At 42.9% G+C, this 18,995-nt stretch overlaps 1 protein-coding gene across 5 annotated transcripts in view; it reads left to right on the top strand.

The window, feature by feature from the left end:
• The window catches only part of ano5b (anoctamin 5b), a 98,111-nt gene that overhangs the window by 35,301 nt on the left and 43,815 nt on the right, over positions 1-18,995 (top strand). For 4 of the 5 annotated variants that reach the window (XM_060911438.1, XM_060911439.1, XM_060911440.1 and 1 more), the window contains one exon: positions 8,676-8,737. In XM_060911438.1, the coding sequence (XP_060767421.1) occupies positions 8,676-8,737 (62 nt within the window). Of the gene's footprint in view, positions 1-8,675; positions 8,738-18,413; positions 18,515-18,995 lie in introns of those variants that run through there. The other variant, XM_060911442.1, reaches the window with a different exon arrangement.

Raw genomic sequence — 18,995 nt, forward strand, 5'->3', positions numbered from 1 at the left:
CATTAAAGTAGCCGGCTGGACTTAATTGTGCAGCCGGCGTGCACGGAATATAGAATTGAATCAGCTCTGCGCATGCGCCGTGCGGCATAAAAAAATGGCAGGCACCATGAAGGAAGGAGATCCGGAGTTTTCAAACATTTGCTTAAGTGTGAAATCGCAAAATGGTATTCTAGCGAACAACAAAATGGTAAAGATTCAGAAAAACAAATCATTCAGTGATCATTTTAATAGTGTAATTTCATCCGAACTAGGCCTAACGGTCGGTTTAGAACTACAAAAAGTCCGTGTGTCGGACATTTTAAGTACCTTTTGTAAAAGTTTTGCAAATGTTGCAGTCAGCATTTAAAATGCTAACTTAAAGTTTTTGTACAAATTTCAGTTGATTAAACTGTCATATTTTATTAAATGTGTCTGCTTTTGTAATAAAGTACTGAAAGAAAAAGCAAACACAGCATTGCGATTTCTTTTATATATATATATATATATATATATATATATATATATATATATATACAATATAAAAAATCCCTCCCGACTGAATTTTTTTGCTCACCCGGTGGACAGGAAACGGATTTTTTTTTAAGGATGGCCTTGTTAAGTTCTTGTTTGCTAACTCCTTCTTACATGTGTCTTTTTGTTCTTCTGATCTTGTCTTTATTTCCCTGTAGACGACTTCTTAACTTTGCCTTAATGTTGTTTGATGTTAATGGCAAGTGTGTGCTTGTGTGCCACACTGTTCTGTATTTTTGTCTGCTTGCTGTCTGTAAGAGTGCGAGCTGGGGGCCAACACACTGTGACACACATTTTACCATCCCATACAGAGTGGGCTGTGTGAGAGGTTCTGATAAGGCCTTTCTCTCGTTTACTCCCACGCTATTCAAGCTACTGGCAATGAGGGCCTGCTCAATAGCCTACTCTCTGACATTGTACACTTCCCTTGCGGCGTGTTGGTGCGTGTAATTATTTCAAATTCTAAAGGCTCCCTGTATTATCTGTATATAATAATGACTGCTGGAGAGTAAGTGAAACACAGTGGCATTCTGACTTTTTCTTTTTTTTGGACATAAATCTGCTAAATTTCCCTATGGTATCAGCTCTCCATAATAATAATAATAATAATAATAATAATAAAAAACCAAAAACATTTTAACATGGGACATACACTATGGCCATAAGTACAACCCCGATTCCAAAAAAGTTGGGACAAAGTACAAATTGTAAATAAAAACGGAATGCAATAATTTACAAATCTCAAAAACTGATATTGTATTCACAATAGAACATAGACAACATATCAAATGTCGAAAGTGGGACATTTTGAAATTTCATGCCAAATATTGGCTCATTTGAAATTTCATGACAGCAACACATCTCAAAAAAGTTGGGACGGGGCAATAAGAGGCTGGAAAAGTTAAAGGTACAAAAAAGGAACAGCTGGAGGACCAAATTGCAACTCATTAGGTCAATTGGCAATAGGTCATTAACATGACTGGGTATAAAAAGAGCATCTTGGAGTGGCAGCGGCTCTCAGAAGTAAAGATGGGAAGAGGATCACCAATCCCCCTAATTCTGCGCCGACAAATAGTGGAGCAATATCAGAAAGGAGTTCGACAGTGTAAAATTGCAAAGAGTTTGAACATATCATCATCTACAGTGCATAATATCATCAAAAGATTCAGAGAATCTGGAAGAATCTCTGTGCGTAAGGGTCAAGGACGGAAAACCATGTGATCTTCAGGCCCTTAGACGGCACTGCATCACATACAGGCATGCTTCTGTATTGGAAATCACAAAATGGGCTCAGGAATATTTCCAGAGAACATTATCTGTGAACACAATTCACCGTGCCATCCGCCGTTGCCAGCTAAAACTCTATAGTTCAAAGAAGAAGCCGTATCTAAACACGATCCAGAAGCGCAGACGTCTTCTCTGGGCCAAGGCTCATTTAAAATGGACTGTGGCAAAGTGGAAAACTGTTCTGTAGTCAGACGAATCAAAATTTGAAGTTCTTTATGGAAATCAGGGACGCCGTGTCATTCGGACTGAAGAGGAGAAGGACGACCCAAGTTGTTATCAGCGCTCAGTTCAGAAGCCTGCATCTCTGATAGTATGGGGTTGCATTAGTGTGTGTGGCATGGGCAGCTTACACATCTGGAAAGACACCATCAATGCTGAAAGGTATATCCAGGTTCTAGAGCAACATGTGCTCTCAACCAGACGATGTCTCTTTCAGGGAAGACCTTGCATTTTCCAACATGACAATGCCAAACCACACACTGCATCAATTACAGCATCATGGCTGCGTAGAAGAAGGGTCCGGGTACTGAACTGGCCAGCCTGCAGTCCAGATCTTTCACCCATAGAAAACATTTGGCACATCATAAAACGGAAGATACGACAAAAAAGACCTAAGACAGTTGAGCAACTAGAATCCTACATTAGACAAGAATGGGTTAACATTCCTATCCCTAAACTTGAGCAACTTGTCTCCTCAGTCCCCAGGCGTTTACAGACTGTTGTAAAGAGAAAAGGGGATGTCTCACAGTGGTAAACATGGCCTTGTCCCAACTTTTTTTGAGATGTGTTGTTGTCATGAAATTTTAAATCACCTAATTTTTCTCTTTAAATGATACATTTTCTCAGTTTAAACATTTGATATGTCCTCTATGTTCTATTCTGAATAAAATATGGATTTTTGAAACTTCCACATCATTGCATTCCGTTTTTATTTACAATTTGTACTTTGTCCCAACTTTTTTGGAATCGGGGTTGTATGTGGACACCCGACTATCGTACCCATACATGCTTGTTGAACATCCCATTCCAGATTTAGACCCCATTTGCTGTTCTAGTAACCTCCACTCTTCTGGGAAGGGTTTCCACTAAATTTTGGAGAGTGTCTGTAAGGATTTGCCCATTCAACCACAAGAGCATTTGTGAGGTCATGGTTCCAGGTCATCCCAAAGGTGTTCAAGGTTTGGAATAGACCCCTTAGTACCAGTGAGGGGGAACTGTAATGCTACAATATACAAAGATATCCTATACAGTTGTATGTTTCCAGGTATATAGCAACAGTTTGGGGGAAGCCCGAATGGGTGTGAAAGTCAGCTGTCCACATATTTGTGACCATATAGTGTATATTTCGGCTTGAGAAACGCAAAAGGGTTAAACCTCTTGACTGACAGTAAATTAAGTCTTTATCCTATTGAAGCATCTTTTCTTCTTATGGTCTTTTTATCTCCCACCACGAAGTGCGCAGGGGGATATAGGAATGGAGTCCGTCTGTCCGTTTCAATCTGGACGAGTTTTCTCAGAAACTACATAAGCTCCGTCAATGAAACTTCGCGTGCTCATATTACTATTCATGATCTAAGTAGGGTTTGAAAATCTCATCTCATCTCATCTCATTATCTCTAGCCGCTTTATCCTTCTACAGGGTCGCAGGCAAGCTGGAGCCTATCCCAGCTGACTACGGGCGAAAGGCGGGGTACACCCTGGACAAGTCGCCAGGTCATCACAGGGCTGACACATAGACACAGACAACCATTCACATTCACACCTACGGTCAATTTAGAGTCACCAGTTAACCTAACCTGCATGTCTTTGGACTGTGGGGGAAACCGGAGCACCCGGAGGAAACCCACGCGGACACGGGGAGAACATGCAAACTCCACACAGAAAGGCCCTCGCCGGCCCCGGGGCTCGAACCCAGGACCTTCTTGCTGTGAGGCGACAGCGCTAACCACTACACCACCGTGCCGCCCGGTTTGAAAATCTTTTACGATTAATTATTATTTTCAGAGTTATGGCCCTTGATTTTCGTGATTGGACTTTGTACAAGTGGACTCAATCCGGACAAGTTTTCTCAGGAACTACATAAGCTACGTCAATGAAACTTTGCGTGCTCAGCCTACTGGAAAAAAGCTGGGTAGCGTTTTTTGAAGGTGTCCTAGCACTCACGACATCATAAGTCAATATTAAAGGAACAGTCCACCGTACTTCCATAATGAAATATGCTCTTATCTGAATTGAGACGAGCTGCTCCGTACCTCTCCGAGCTTTGCGCGACCTCCCAGTCAGTCAGACGCGCTGTCACTCCTTTTAGCAATGTAGCTAGGCTCAGTATGGCCAATGGTATTTTTTGGGGCTGTAGTTAGATGCGACCAAACTCTTCCGCGTTTCTCCTGTTTACATAGGTTTATATGACCAGTGATATGAAACAAGTTCAGTTACACAAATTGAAATGTAGCGATTTTCTATGCTATGGAAAGTCCGCACTATAATGACAGGCGTACTAACACCTTCTGCGCGCTTCGGCAGCGCATTGATACGGAGCTCAGATATCAATGCGCTGCCGAAGCGCGCAGAAGGTGTTAGTATGCCTGTCATTATAGTGCGGACTTTCCATAGCATAGAAAATCGCTACGTTTCAATTTGTGTAACTGAACTTGTTTCATATCACTGGTCATATAAACCTATGTAAACAGGAAAAACGCGGAAGAGTTTGGTCGCATCTAACTACAGCCCCAAAAAATACCATTGGCCATACTGAGCCTAGCTACATTGCTAACAGGAGTGACAGCGCGTCTGACTGACTGGGAGGTCGCGCAAAGCTCGGAGAGGTACGGAGCAGCTCGTCTCAATTCAGATAAGAGCATATTTCATTATGGAAGTACGGTGGACTGTTCCTTTAAAGCAATGGGCTTATAATGGCATAAGTGTTAAGAGGTCTTCATAAAATGCTCGTGGCAGGGGATAGTGATGACCATGTCTTGTTTGTTGCTGCTTTTCCAACTGAAAAAAACCAAAAACAAACTCATGATGCCTATTCATGTGTACACAGTAACTGTAAATGTTTCAAAATCTTACAATTGTGCAATGCAGTTCAACTCCCGCTGCTCTACTGTGTGTGTGTGTGGGGGGGCACTTTGCTCATCTATGTTTGCGGTTTTTGTACTGTGCAACTGTGTATGCGTCACTCTGCACAACCCACAGGAAGTCCTGTCATTCCAGCAGCGTTCTCTCAAATCTGTACTGTCAGCATCAGTTGTACAGAGTATTGCAAGTAGTGCACAACACGTTCGTGATGGAGAGATACCAGAAGAGGGGGAAAAAAGGCTTTCTGTTTCTGTGTTAAACTTTCAACGTTGAGTCGTCTGAGAATCCTAGCTCAGTCACTGCCGTTTGATTTTAACAATATTCTAACGCATTTTATTCTCATGAGTCATGTCTGACGTATTCTAGAGTTACTCAGTCTGTGCTTAATGTTCAGCACAATGAGCACACAGACAAAACTGCAAACTAATAATGGCTTTAGCCGATAACCTTTTCATCTTTTCCTCTTTTCCATTGTGTTTGGAAAACGTGTTCTTATAACACTGACCTCCCAGAGAATTCGAATTTGAGCTTTACCTCCAAGTCAAACACAAGATATCCTTTTGCTCTTTCCCCCATCATCTGATTAACATGAGTCAATACCGCATGAGTGTTATGTTTCAGTGGATTGTCATATTGTACGTGGATAAAGAAATAGTATGCCTGCTCTATGATTTGATTTGTTGGAAGAAATAAAGGCCTGTTTTGTATGCTGGCTAAGAGATCAAAAGAACAACAAAATTACCACAACACACAAATCCAACAAGCAACAAGAGAAATGTTTCTCCCACTAGGCCAAACAAAATAAGACTACGTTCAGACTGCACCCTGAAACGACCCATATCCGATTTTTTTTTTTTTTGCCCATATGCGACCTGTATCCGATTTGTTATTGACGATCTGAACGACACAGATCCGATTTTTTTCACATGCGACCCAGGCCGCTTGGATATGTGGTCCTAATTCCGATGCATATCCGTTATTTTCACATGCGACTGCAGTCTGACCGGACAGGTCGCATTCATGCGACCTACACGTCATCAACAAGAGACAAACGTCACTATTCTGCGTTGGCTAATCCCGCCTCTTTGGTGGAAAACAACAACATTTTATACAGTTTTCAGAATTTAAATAGACTTTTATAGAATTGATCAAGCTAATGGTGGATTTGGTAGGGACCTGGATGTTGATCTGTTCGCCTGATTAAATAAAACAGTTTCTATAACTGATTTATAACTTAAACCATCCTGTATTACAAGATTATAAGATTGTTCTGGAAATTTCCAGTAATTTGACACCTTCGGTCTCATTAGTCTGCTGCCCACATTAATCAGATTATTGTGCGAGTTCCGCCGCCGCCACAAAAACCACATCGCCAGGTCTCGCCTCATCTCCATAGCAAACTGCACTGGTGTTTCTGCACCTTGAGCCAGCGCTGAGAGAAGTTGCAGAATTCAGCTGGCTATAAACAATCTAAATAAATATTTATAAAAATGTAGAAAAAGTTTATTAATATGACGAGATAAATATGTGCAAATTATTAAGCCTGAATTAAGAGTTTGGTAATACAGCGGCCGTATCCCAAACGACTGCCTACTGAAGCTCGAGTGCACTATATAGAGTTTAAAAATCCATTACTTCCTAGTAACATGTAGTGCACTTATATAGAAATTAGAGAGATATTTAGGAGTCAACCCTCGTTACCAGGCTACACGTTTTCATTTCAGTTCAGAAACAAAAACACACATGAGACCTCACACTTTAACACTAACCAGATAATTAAACAAACAAAAATCATTAAACATGAAGAGTGCGCTTTTTTTTTTTGTTGTTGTTTACGTATTACATAGATGTGCTTATTACGTGTCAATTTGCGCATGCGGGACACTTTTGGGTCGTTTTCCGTTCATATTGGAGATCGCATACAAGTCTCATATAATTGGTAATGTGAATGGCCTAACAAAAAAATCGGATTTCACAACAAATCGGATATGGGTCGTTTCAGGTTGCAGTCTGAACGTAGTGTAATATGTGTTTCCTGGGTTTTCAAAATAGGGTAGGTAGGTAGGGAAAAAAAATTTGTTTATCCCAAAAGTTTACGACAAATTTTCTAGGGTAGGTAGGGAAAAAGTGAGAAGTTTCCTTTGAAAACTTTTTTTGCAAAATACTCGTTAAACGTTTGCAACTGATCCCAGAATGTCAGAACTGTGTGATTTGTTGTAGGAAACAATGTTGTAGTTACTCTATAGTTCTTCATTTGGAAATATTTTTAATTGTTGTGAATATCTTTTACATTGCAACAGGCTGATCTGACAAGCAAACATTTCTGTCCACTGTGTCGCTTTTTGTTCCGAGGCGAACCTCCATTTTATAGGCACCCGAAGAATCGACGAAATATACTGCGCATGTGCAAGCAGTCATTTACATCCGACCCTTTGAGGCATGAACACAAGGGTGGCCAGTTTTTCTACTTAAAAATCTAAGATGATCATCATTGTAACACTAGCAAGAATACGCAGCATTGTTCAGCTATGTATTCGATTGCATCTAACAGTGAGCCCTGTCTAGAAATACCTACGAAATTTGGCTTTGCTGCGACCTTCGGTGTCCGAGTTATAAACGTTTAAAGGTGGGCTGGAGCCATGGATCAAATCAAAACTTAAGTCGCTGAGCAGCGCTTGCACGGTGGCGAATGACTGGCCGAGGCACCGTCCTACCAGGCCGTGCCCGTGCTGGTTTGAAAGGGCTGGGGTAGAGGGAGGTGCGTGTTGGTTGTCAATTTACTCCCGACGGGCCTCGTGTCTTTCGGCAAATACCGAGTGGTTTATATGACACGCCCTAACGGTTCTTGTTTGACTCACCAGGAGGCTGCCAAGTAGGTAGGGTTGGGCGCGAGAAATAGTTTGTTTATCGTGGTCATAAACAGTTGAAGGGTCGCAGTGTTTTTACAGGGTTGGTCGGGTAACCGGAAACACGTATATTATTTTGTTTGGCCTTATACAGAAAAACGACACTTAATTGTTGTAAAAGGCAGCACATCCAGCTGTGGTGCAAAGGGCTTTTTTTCTTTAGTATAAATTATGCATATAGCTCTGCTGAGAAGCACGGAGCATAGATTTGTGCGCTTCCTTCCATCCATCCATTATCTGTAGCCGCTTATCCCGTACAGGGTCGCAGGCAAGCTGGAGCCTATCCCAGCTGACTACGGGCGAAAGGCGGGGTACACCCTGGACAAGTCGCCAGGTCATCACAGGGCTGACACATAGACACAGACAACCATTCACACTCACATTCACACCTACGGTCAATTTAGAGCCACCAGTTAACCTAACCTGCATGTCTTTGAACTGTGGGGGAAACTGGAGCACCCGGAGGAAACCCACACAGAAAAGCCCTCGCCAACTGTTGGGCTCAAACCTAGGACCTTCTTGCTACACCACCGTGCCGCCCCCTAGATTTGTGCCTTTTTATAAAATCAACATGTCCTTAATGAAATATCAGGATTTTTATTGTACTTGACCATATAAAATTTCTCAGAGCTTGATGTGCCTATGATCACTTCCCATACAGTTAGTTTCAAAGGCCCTTTGATCGTATCTTGATTTTATGCATTTCTCAGCCAGTGTAGTTCTCTTATGTCAAGTAAACCATTCTTGCACTGCGTGGTTAGACAATTTCACCAAAAGTTTTGTGCTTTTAAGATCCTCTTAAGTGTTTTGTGTTCTCTCATCTATCTTATGATCTTTGTACTGCAGCGCTTTGCATAATTCGATTCTGACTGACTGCTTGTGTATCCACAGACAATAACGGCAGTCTCCTCTCCACCTCGGACAAAGGGACACAACTGCCAGGCCATCAGGAGGTAACCGCACATCCCTTTCTAACAAAGTATTGCTTATACTTTAGGAGAAAATGTACAAAATAAAATTGGTTTAAATGCCTGTACTATGATTTTTGTTCAAGTGTTTTGTGTTGGATTACTGCTGTCTGTCTGTCTGTCTGTCTGTCTGTTCAGCAATCACACACTGACTGTTCCTAAATCTCTCACCTTTTAATGATTATCTTCAACTCTACATTGTTTTTCCATGTTGTCCCGTATGTAATCATCTACATCTAGCTTGTACATATACTCACTGTCCATTTTATCAAACATCGCAGGGTTCCCGCTGGGTTCCGAAAAATATTCTCCACTTTTTTCCTTGAAAAATCAGGTCAAAGAAGTATTCTTCACTTTTTCTTATTTTTTTTTCTTCATTTAGTCTGTCTTTTTTCTTAGTTTCTGATTTATCAAAGTGGACTTAATACAGGTTTATACCAACCAAACTGGCACAATTTAAATATCTGTACATCTCCATTACATATAAAATTTAGGCTCCACTCCAGACTCTAATAAGAAAGACTTGATTTTGGGCAGCCTGTGTACCATCACGCTAAAATAAACCTCTTTAGTTTGAGCTTACTTCAGGTTATTTTAGCATGGAATCATTCAAAAGAGGTATTAGGACTCCGTTTAGCCTTTACTTCAACACAAAACTTGATTTACAATTGAACAGAGTCCAGAAGACTCTTGGAACAACCAACAGTGAAGGAATCTGAATTTCCCACTGATTTACAAACCGAACACAGAATGACACAGCATTTTTCATCACACGTTCACCACAGGAACTCAACACATCACACACCCCGAAACAGACCTCCCTTCAGTTGCTTGCCGGATGATAGCATTTTCGCTTTTGGCGGGGTGTTTTTTTTTTTTTACTGAAACTGTCTGACATGCTAGGGGACGGTAGGGGCTCTGAATTGCCTCCCCTGTGGCTGCTTCAGCCCTTAAATGATCTTCAGTGCTCGAAGAAGACCGCCCAAAAAACTTAATCAGTGGAGACTGCACCCTTTTTCGGTTCACGCAGTGATAATTACACCACCACACCAGGCTGCAGGGATGAAAGTCTTCCGGATTTACCCGGAAATCCGGATATTTGACAAAACTCTTGAAAATCGCCGGTTTTCCGAATGGAGAAATTTATTTTTCGGATTTTTCGCATTCCTAGGCACGGCGTAATGCTTCACATCGTCCTTGCATGGGCGCGGCCCTTAAATAGCCCAAACATAGTTCACTGATTTAAAGACAGGTGTTCTTTGTTAACGGCGCGCGTGCCGGAGCTCGTTAGGCGCACGCACCAAGGCGCGCCTTCAGGTGCACGTGCTAAGGCGCGCAGGACTGACACCGTTCTGCGCAAGCACGACACAGTCGCACTAGAAAGCATGTTCAAGCTGCCAGTGTAGCTGGAGTCTTTTTAGTTGCAAATTACAAGTATTTCCTCGTGTTAATAATTTGCCAGGTCAAAACAAGCAAACCTTTCCTCCTTCTTTCGATGTGAAGAGAGGTCAGCAATTTATTATATATATATTTTTTCCATCAAAGTTGCATTTTGTGGTTTTGAAGCTAAGTTTTAGTGCCGTTTCTAGAACACAACATCAAGAAACAGCAATAATGGAAGAGCCGGTTTCTAAGCTGCCTAAAACTAGCAATGGTGGTTATTTTTTGTTACATAATGCACTCAGGCTGCCAGTCAGTGTATAACCCCCCCCCCCCCCCCCCCCCCCCCCGTAAAATCCTAGCTACGCCCCTGATTTACATGAGAAATTTGGTATTCATTGGTGTGTTTAAGGGGCGGCACGGTGGTGTAGTGGTTAGCGCTGTCGCCTCACAGCAAGAAGGTCCGGGTTCAAGCCCCGTGGCCGGCGAGGGCCTTTCTGTGCGGAGTTTGCATGTTCTCCCCGCGTCCGCGTGGGTTTCCTCCGGGTGCTCCGGTTTCCCCCACAGTCCAAAGACATGCAGGTTAGGTTAACTGGTGACTCTAAATTGACCGTAGGTGTGAATGTGAGTGTGAATGGTTGTCTGTGTCTATGTGTCAGCCTTGTGATGACCTGGCGACTTGTCCAGGGTGTACCCCGCCTTTCGCCCGTAGTCAGCTGGGATAGGCTCCAGCTTGCCTGCGACCCTGTAGAACAGGATAAAGCGGCTAGAGATAATGAGATGAGATGGTGTGTTTAAATTTACAGGCAATACGAACTAATGTAAACAATTGGCTTCAACTCCCATAAATATGAATTGGAAATTTTTAGTTCACTTTAGCTTATGCAAGCGCACAACTCTACTAACAGATTGATAAACGAGGCTCAACGTCCCCAACATTGAAACCTGAAAGCTTTAGAAACTCTATACTTTTTAACAGTACTGTTTTGGGATTTTGCTGAGTTTACCTTCAACTGTCTGATTTTTTTTCAAAGTAATGAATTGTGTAGCCAGGAAAATCGCCGTGTTTTCTAAATGCGCTCCTGAAAGTTATTCATTAACTAGGGGAATTAAATTTGATATTTTTGACATGTTAATCATTAATGTACATGAAAGAAAAAGGCTTAAAGTTATAACTTGTTTTAGTGAAAATAAGTACTAAAATGCACTAGAATGCAGGGTTTTGCGTGTTGTTATATTTTCTGGGGACGTCCGTCTCCACCCCCCCCCACCCCCACCCCCCCCATCTTAGTTTGACTTTCAAAAGTTCAGGGTTTTTTTCTTTGCTCCACTTTCATCTCTAAGGCTGACTGAAGATGCACTGCAATTGGTCAAAAGCTTGGTGCTCATTTGATCATTATGTGTACAACGTGCTCGTTGTTTACACTCTGGCTTCCTGCCGTCTCTTCGCTGGGGTTGGATTTCAGCAAGCGGAGGGATTTGTGGAGGGATTTCTACAGAAGATGACTAATGATAACTAATACATTCACCACTGTGATGACTGCTAGTAATTTACTCTTCGTCACTGACGGATTATGTTTGCCAATGACGAGTGTGATGAGCGCCAGCGGGAACCCTGCATAGGTGTAGATGTCGGTATACAGTTACTGAGTGTAGCTTGTCTGTTGCTAATGGTGTTGTATGGAAGTTAAACATTGGAATATTTGGGTCCCAAGTGTAAATTCGTGATGGGGTTGGATAAGCTTCCTTCTTCAACACTTGTACACCACAGGCATGCTGTTAAAAATATATCTGGGCATCTCATATACATTTGTATTGGGTGCCTGTTCATTCAGCTTCTTCTGCACTGATTTTATTTATTTATTTATTTATTTATTTATTTATTTATGACATCAGTACTATGTTCAGTACCAGTCAAAATCTTGTATTGACTGACTTTTTTTTCCCAGTATTGTGGGTCAGATGTTTGAACTTATGCTGACTTGCAAAGTGTCTCATTGCCTGCACAAGCTTCAGTTTGCATAGCTGATCATGTGACCTAAGAAGGACTGCAAACCTATATCAAAAGAATATTTATGTACTGTATACAGTATATTTATAGAAATTTATCACGGTTATGGATGTGGCGGTGTTTTTGGAGATTGTTAAAATGTACATTCTAACAATATACAGTACCTACACCGATCAGCCATAGCACTATGAGCACTTAGGGTAGTATCTCACTGGGCTGCGACAGCTTGCGACAAATTGTGAACATCATTCGCGAGAGAGTTTCAAAAGTGTCTTGAAACATTCGCGGGGCTTCTCAATTTCTTTGCATGAGTCGCAAAGTGTCGCTCCTTCGTCGCTGAAATTTTGAACATGTTCAAAAAAGTCGGTGCGACAAAATGTCCCTCAAAATAGCCGCAAATGTGTCGCTGGTGTCGCAAAGTCATCGCGAACCCTTCTCAAGTCAGTTTCCATGAGGCTTTCTCTACTTCCCTGCCTGCCGAGGGAAAGCCGGGCTCTGACGGCCTGCAACTAGTTGGAGACACAACAATTGCGGTAAAATATGCGATTATCAATTCAGTGTGATTCCAAGTGGAAGTTGTCACTAATTTGCATATTTTATCACAATTGTTGTGTCTCTAGCTAGTCGCAGGCTGTCGCAGCCCAGTGAGATACTGGCTTTACTGGTGAAGTGAATAACATTTATCTCATTACAATGGCACCTGGCGGCACGGTGGTGTAGTGGTTAGCGCTGTCGCCTCACAGCAAGAAGGTCCGGGTTCGAGCCCCGTGGCCGGCGAGGGCCTTTCTGTGCGGAGTTTGCATGTTCTCCCCGTGTCTGTGTGGGTTTCCTCCGGGTGCTCCGGTTTCCCCCACAGTCCAAAGACATGCAGGTTAGGTTAACTGGTGACTCTAAATTGACCGTAGGTGTGAATGTGAGTGTGAATGGTTGTCTGTGTTTATGTGTCAGCCCTGTGATGACCTGGCGACTTGTCCAGGGTGTACCCCGCCTTTCGCCCGTAGTCAGCTGCGATAGGCTCCAGCTTGCCCGCGACCCTGCAGAACAGGATGAAGCGGCTACAGATAATGAGAATGAGACAATGGCACCTGTCAAGGGGTGGGATATATGAGGCAGCAAGAGAACAGTCAGTTCTTGAAGTTGATGTGTTGGAAGCAGGAAAAATGGGCAAGCGTAAGGACCTGAGCAACTTTGACAAGGGCCAAATTATGATTGCTAGATGACTGGGTCTGAGCATCTCCAAAATCTTGTGGGGTGTTCCCAGTATGCAGTGGTTAGTACCTACCAAAATTGGTCCAAGGAAGGACAACCGGTGAGCCGGCGACAGGCTCATGGACTGCAAAGGCTCATTGATTTGCATGGGGCATGAAGGCCTGGTCATATGGTCCAATCCCACAGAAGAGCTACTGTAGCAGAAACCGCTGAAATGCTGGCTAAAACGGAAAGGTGTCAGCATTAACTTTTCAGCAGTTTGTGTTATTGTATGTTTTTTTTTGGCATAGTGGATCTTGTCAGAAAGTACAGAAATCACACTTTTGTTGTATAAAACACCCGAAATAGGAATTAACGTGAAGCCAAGATAAAAATTGATTAAAGTGGCAATTTAAAATATTGATGTAGACTATTTTTTCTGTATTTTATTGAAATTCAAATGCTCATTGGAAAATGGTGTATTTGCTGTTGCATCTCCCTAAAGAGTGTGTGTAACTTGAGACATAATTCAAATTCAGTTGCGAAATGTGTTTTTGCATCTTTCTGGACTAACATTAAAATGGAAATGCAATGTTCCTATGCCATTTTATTTACAGTGTCTAAACAGGTCTGCTTCAGCTTTTAGGAGCAAAGTAATAACAGTCCCTCCATTTGCAATTGCAGTTCCTCTTCCTCATGATACAGGCAAAAATGAAACGCCCTTGAAATTGCATTTGCACTTTCACAAGGCTATTACATTGTTGAAAGAAGAAAAGAAGAAGAAACCTTTATTTGTCACATGCACACTTCAAGCACAGTGAAATTCATCCTCTGCATGTAACCCATCTGAAGCAGTGAATACACGCGTGCGCGCACACCCAGAGCAGCGGGCAGCCACACACAGCGCCCGGGGAGCAGTCAGGGGTCAGGTACCTTGCTCAAGGGCACTTCAGCCCAAGGCTGCCCCACGTCAACCTAACCTGCATGTCTTTGGACTGTGGGGGAAACCGGAGCACCCGGAGGAAACCCACGCAGACACGGGGAGAACATGCAAACTCCACACAGAAAGGCCCTCGCCGGCCGCTGGGTTCGAACCTGGAACCTTCTTGCTGTGAGGCGACCATGCTAACCACTACACCCTGTGCCGTTTTTATTATATTATTATATACTATGTTTTAGGTTATTATATTATACTGTATTTAGACTGCATAAGTAGTGAATAGGAAGCCAGTTAGGATTCAGCCTGCGTTTTGGCAGGGCATCAGGATTTCCTAGTGGGTGATTATTGCTCAGGGCATTATTGTTTTTGCCAAGCAGCTGTACTCAGCAACCTCTTGATGCACCCAAAAGGAATTATCCACCTGCTTCTTGCCTTACAAGAGTAAGAAATATTTTAAGATGAAATATAGCTAGTGCATCAAGGTGTTAGAACTTTGTAATTTAATGCCTGTACTACTGGAATGTAACCAAATACTATTTCAATGTATGAAGCACAGTTAGCTTGATGTATTCTTACTCGAGCACAACTTGAAAGCAAACACTTGACACACACCACCACCACCACCACCACATGCAAACTAATCTGAATTCTTTTGGATTTCCTTGGAGATAGCCGTTATATTTGGTTTCATATACTTCAGTGTAGATTAAACTACACTGTTGTGTTCCAAATCGTGTTCTTTTTACACCTCTTCCATTGGTCCTTAAAGTTTGTACAAAATCATATCTCATGGTAAAAGAAGTGTGTTCAGTTTCCATCAACAACTTCCCTATCAGCGGGTGGCACGATGATGTAGTGGTTAGGACTGTTGCCTCACAGCAAGAAGGTCCTGGGTTCGAGCCCAACGGCCAGTGAGGGCCTTTCTGTGTGGAGTTTGCATGTTGTCCGCGTGGGTTTCCTCCGGGTGCTCCGTTTTCCCCCACAGTCCCAAAACATGCAGGTTAGGCTAATTGGTGACTCTAAATTGACCATAGGTGTGAATGTGAGTGTGAATGGTTGTTTTTCTCTATGTGTCAGCCCTGTGATGACCTGGCAACTTGTCGAGGGTGTACCCCGCCTCTCACGCTTAGGTGGGGTTTACATTAAACCGTATCAGCGGATCATCAGATTAACGTTTTTAAAACGATTAGCGTGCACACAGCAACACCAATACACGATTCGCGTGCACACAGCAACACCAATACACAGATACGCTCGGCTCCGCAGGCATCCTGCGCTCCAAATCACTCCGCCCTGAACAGCGAGTGCCCTCTGGAGGGTGCGCACTCCGGCCCTGCGCAGCTCACAGAGCGCGCGAGTATAGCGCACGAGCTGTGATTCGGGACTGAGCCGCTGTGTGTGTGTGATCCCAGTGCATATCACTTACCACTTGCAAGTGGAAGGATGGCAAGCCTAAAGACAATCATAACTACACAATGGGCAGTATTTGCATCAGTATTTGCAGTATTTTCATACTTTTATACTCTTTAATGAAAGGTGATACAAGGCGGAAGTCCACGCCGTTTTTCAGCAGTCGCGTCACATGACCAACGCCAGCGAATCAGGAAGGTGGATGTCACAGTGACGTTGTCCAATGACGACGCCAGCTAGAGCTCAGCACAGCGTATCCGCGTATTCTCAGTGTTCACACAGCACCGGACCAGACACGATCTGGATTGAATACGTGGACCCTGGCGGATTCCCGTTTCCCGGCGTTTTAATGTAAACGGACAGTGCATCCACGAAGAAAACGAGACAGATACGGTCTAATGTAAACTTGGCCATAGTCAGCTGGAATAGGCTCCAGCTTGCCTGCGACCCTGTACAGGATAAGCGGCTACAGATAATGGATGGATGGACGGACAGTTTCATCTCTGGCATATCGGTGTGATTCTGCTCCAGTTGACACGTGTATTAACAACCTGAAAATGTTTGATTTACAGGTAAATAATCAAAATGAATATACTCTGTATTTATAGCAGGTATGTTATATAATAATCACATTTATAATTACAACTGTAAACACAGGAGCCTTGTTTGGTGTTAATGTGTACTTTTGTAAATGTGACTCAGAGGCACTGACATGCATATTGATCATCTCATTAATCAGTCATTTTAGAAATGGGCGCCTTCATGTACCTGAGACACTACGATTTGCTTATCTGGAGGCGGGGTCTTGGGCAGATGGGCTATACAAAAAAGCTTGGTTATCGTGGTATGTGTGTTTTTTTTTTTAAATGTTAAACATGGCTTTATTTCAACACAGAAGCTGTAATGTTTGAGGCTTTATTTGCATTTATGGCCATCTTCCAAACTCTGTAGGAGGCAATAAAGTTGGCACGCACTCCCTCGGTTCAAATTGGAGAGCAACAAAGCAACAGTGATGAGAGATATGGAAACGGAGTGAAGAAATACATTTCAGCAAACATTCTCTCAGTTCTGTGAAATCGAGTAATGATCACACAGTTGTCTCCAGTGAATACCATACAACATGGCTTATCTCTTTTCCCCAGAAACCTCTACTCTTCAGCTTCAGTTCCTGCCAGTGTTTCGCCTTCCTTTGACACTTAAAAGGAAATTAAAAAAGAATGATCTCATAGTTTCCTAGGTTTATCTACCGTATGTTAAAATACGTTTTAATCCAGCACAACATGCTGATGACTATTACCGTTTCGTTATGCATGTTCTCCCCGTGTCTGTGTGGGTTTCCTCCAGCTGCATGCGTATTAGGTCAACTGGCTACTGGTGTGAATGTGAGTTGTTTTGTCTTTGTGTTAGTCTTGAGATAGACTGGTGACCTGCCTAGGATGTATCCCACCTCTTGCCAGAAGTCAGCTGGGATTGGCTCCAGCTTCCCCTACAACGTTGATGGGCAAGTGGTGGATGGATGTATATAGCTGAGCTTTTTTTTTCCTTCTAAAACTAGAGCTCGTCTTTGCTGTGAGCAGATAAGTGGAACATACTTATTGCCCCACTTATCCTCTTATGATCATTGTTCTCAGACTATTGGCCCTTTTCCACTACCCTTTTTCAGCTCACTTCAGCTTGCTTCAGCTCGCTTCAGCCCGACACGGCTCGCGTTTCGACTACCAAAAACCAGCACGACTCAGCTCGCTTCAGCCCTGCTTAGCCCCTAAAACTCGCACCGTTTTGGGGTAGGGCTGAAGCGAGCCAAAGTGAGCCGAGTGAGGTTGGGGGCGTGAGCAGACACTCCCCTGTGCACTGATTGGTGAGGAGGAGTGTCCTTACACGCGCCCACACGCCCCGCAAGCGCGCTGGGATCTGTAAACACCGCAAACCCGGAAGAAGGAGAATTACGAATTACGAGAATTTCTGAAGCCTTATGCGCCTCGCCTCATCTATACGCTCTTGCCAGTATCTGTCCGCGTTGTCGGTGACAACAAGCCACAGCACCAAGACCAGCAACGCTAACGACTCCATGTCCTCCATGTTTGTTGTTTACTATTCGGGTCGTGAGACTACCGCTTAAAAGATCACTGATGTCACTGTTTGCGCTGCTTAACGACATCACGTGACGTCCACCCACTTTCACTAACTCCACCCAATGTGTCCACCCACTTCCAGCCAGCACGGTTCAGCGCGGTTGTAGTCGAAATGCAACTCCAACAGCCCCGCTCAGCTCGACTCAGCACGGCACGGCTCAGCCCGACTCAGCCGCGTTTGTAGTGGAAAAGCGGCATAACTGTTGCTACAAAAGGCACCATAGCCTAGTACACATTTTGATTTTAAAAGTATGTGGTGTGTGTGTGAAGTATGAGCTAAAAATATCTGGTGGTCTTGGAACATACCGCTGTCTTTCATATACTGTACTTCTAAACTGGAGCATGCCGAAGCCAAATGGTGGGATTTCTTACTCTCAGGAATTCCAGTATATGAAGCACTAAAGTAAACTTTTTTTTTTCAGTTTTCTGAGATGCGTTTTTCCAGGAGATTCACCAGGCCCCAAGCTGAAAGTTTTGAAAGGGGGAATGTAGGGAAGCTTTGCCACTTTCACTTTAACACAGGATGTAGTGGGAGTTAACTAACTGAACTTATCTACAGGACACAAACGAGGCCAGCTTTCAGTGTAAGTCAGTGTGTGAACACAGTATGCATCATGAACCCCTTGGATCTGCACTATTCACCATATCAGGACTCCTAGGACGTAGTACTGGTTTGTAATGATATGCAGACTCAAATCGAGGTATGTTCAGGGTGCATGTCAAGTTTGGGCACACCTTTTTACTTGATTTTTTTTTTTTTTTTAATTGATTAAGACACTTAATGTCTTTAAAGTAATTTATGGATGTTGCTTCTCTTCACTTAGTTGAGCAGTTCTTGACAATATGAATAATTACAGTTGTGGAACAGGGCTATTTACTGTCTTGTTTACTGTTTGATGATCTTGAATGCATTAAGGCAAGAATTTCCACTAATTGACTTGACATGACACACCTGTTAATCGAAAAGGTTACGATAATGCCAATAGTGTGCAAAGCATAATCAAGGTAAATGGTGGCCACTATGAAGAATCTAAAATATGAACCATTTTTTAAACACTTTTTTTTTTGTGTGTGTTTTTGACCACATAATTCCATATATAATCGTATGTTATTTCATAGTTTTGATGTCTTCAGTATTGTTCTACAATGTAGAAAATGGACAAAATACAGAAAAACCTATGA

Source organism: Neoarius graeffei, chromosome 27 (genome assembly GCF_027579695.1).
Source record: "Neoarius graeffei isolate fNeoGra1 chromosome 27, fNeoGra1.pri, whole genome shotgun sequence".
NCBI lineage: Eukaryota > Metazoa > Chordata > Actinopteri > Siluriformes > Ariidae > Neoarius > Neoarius graeffei.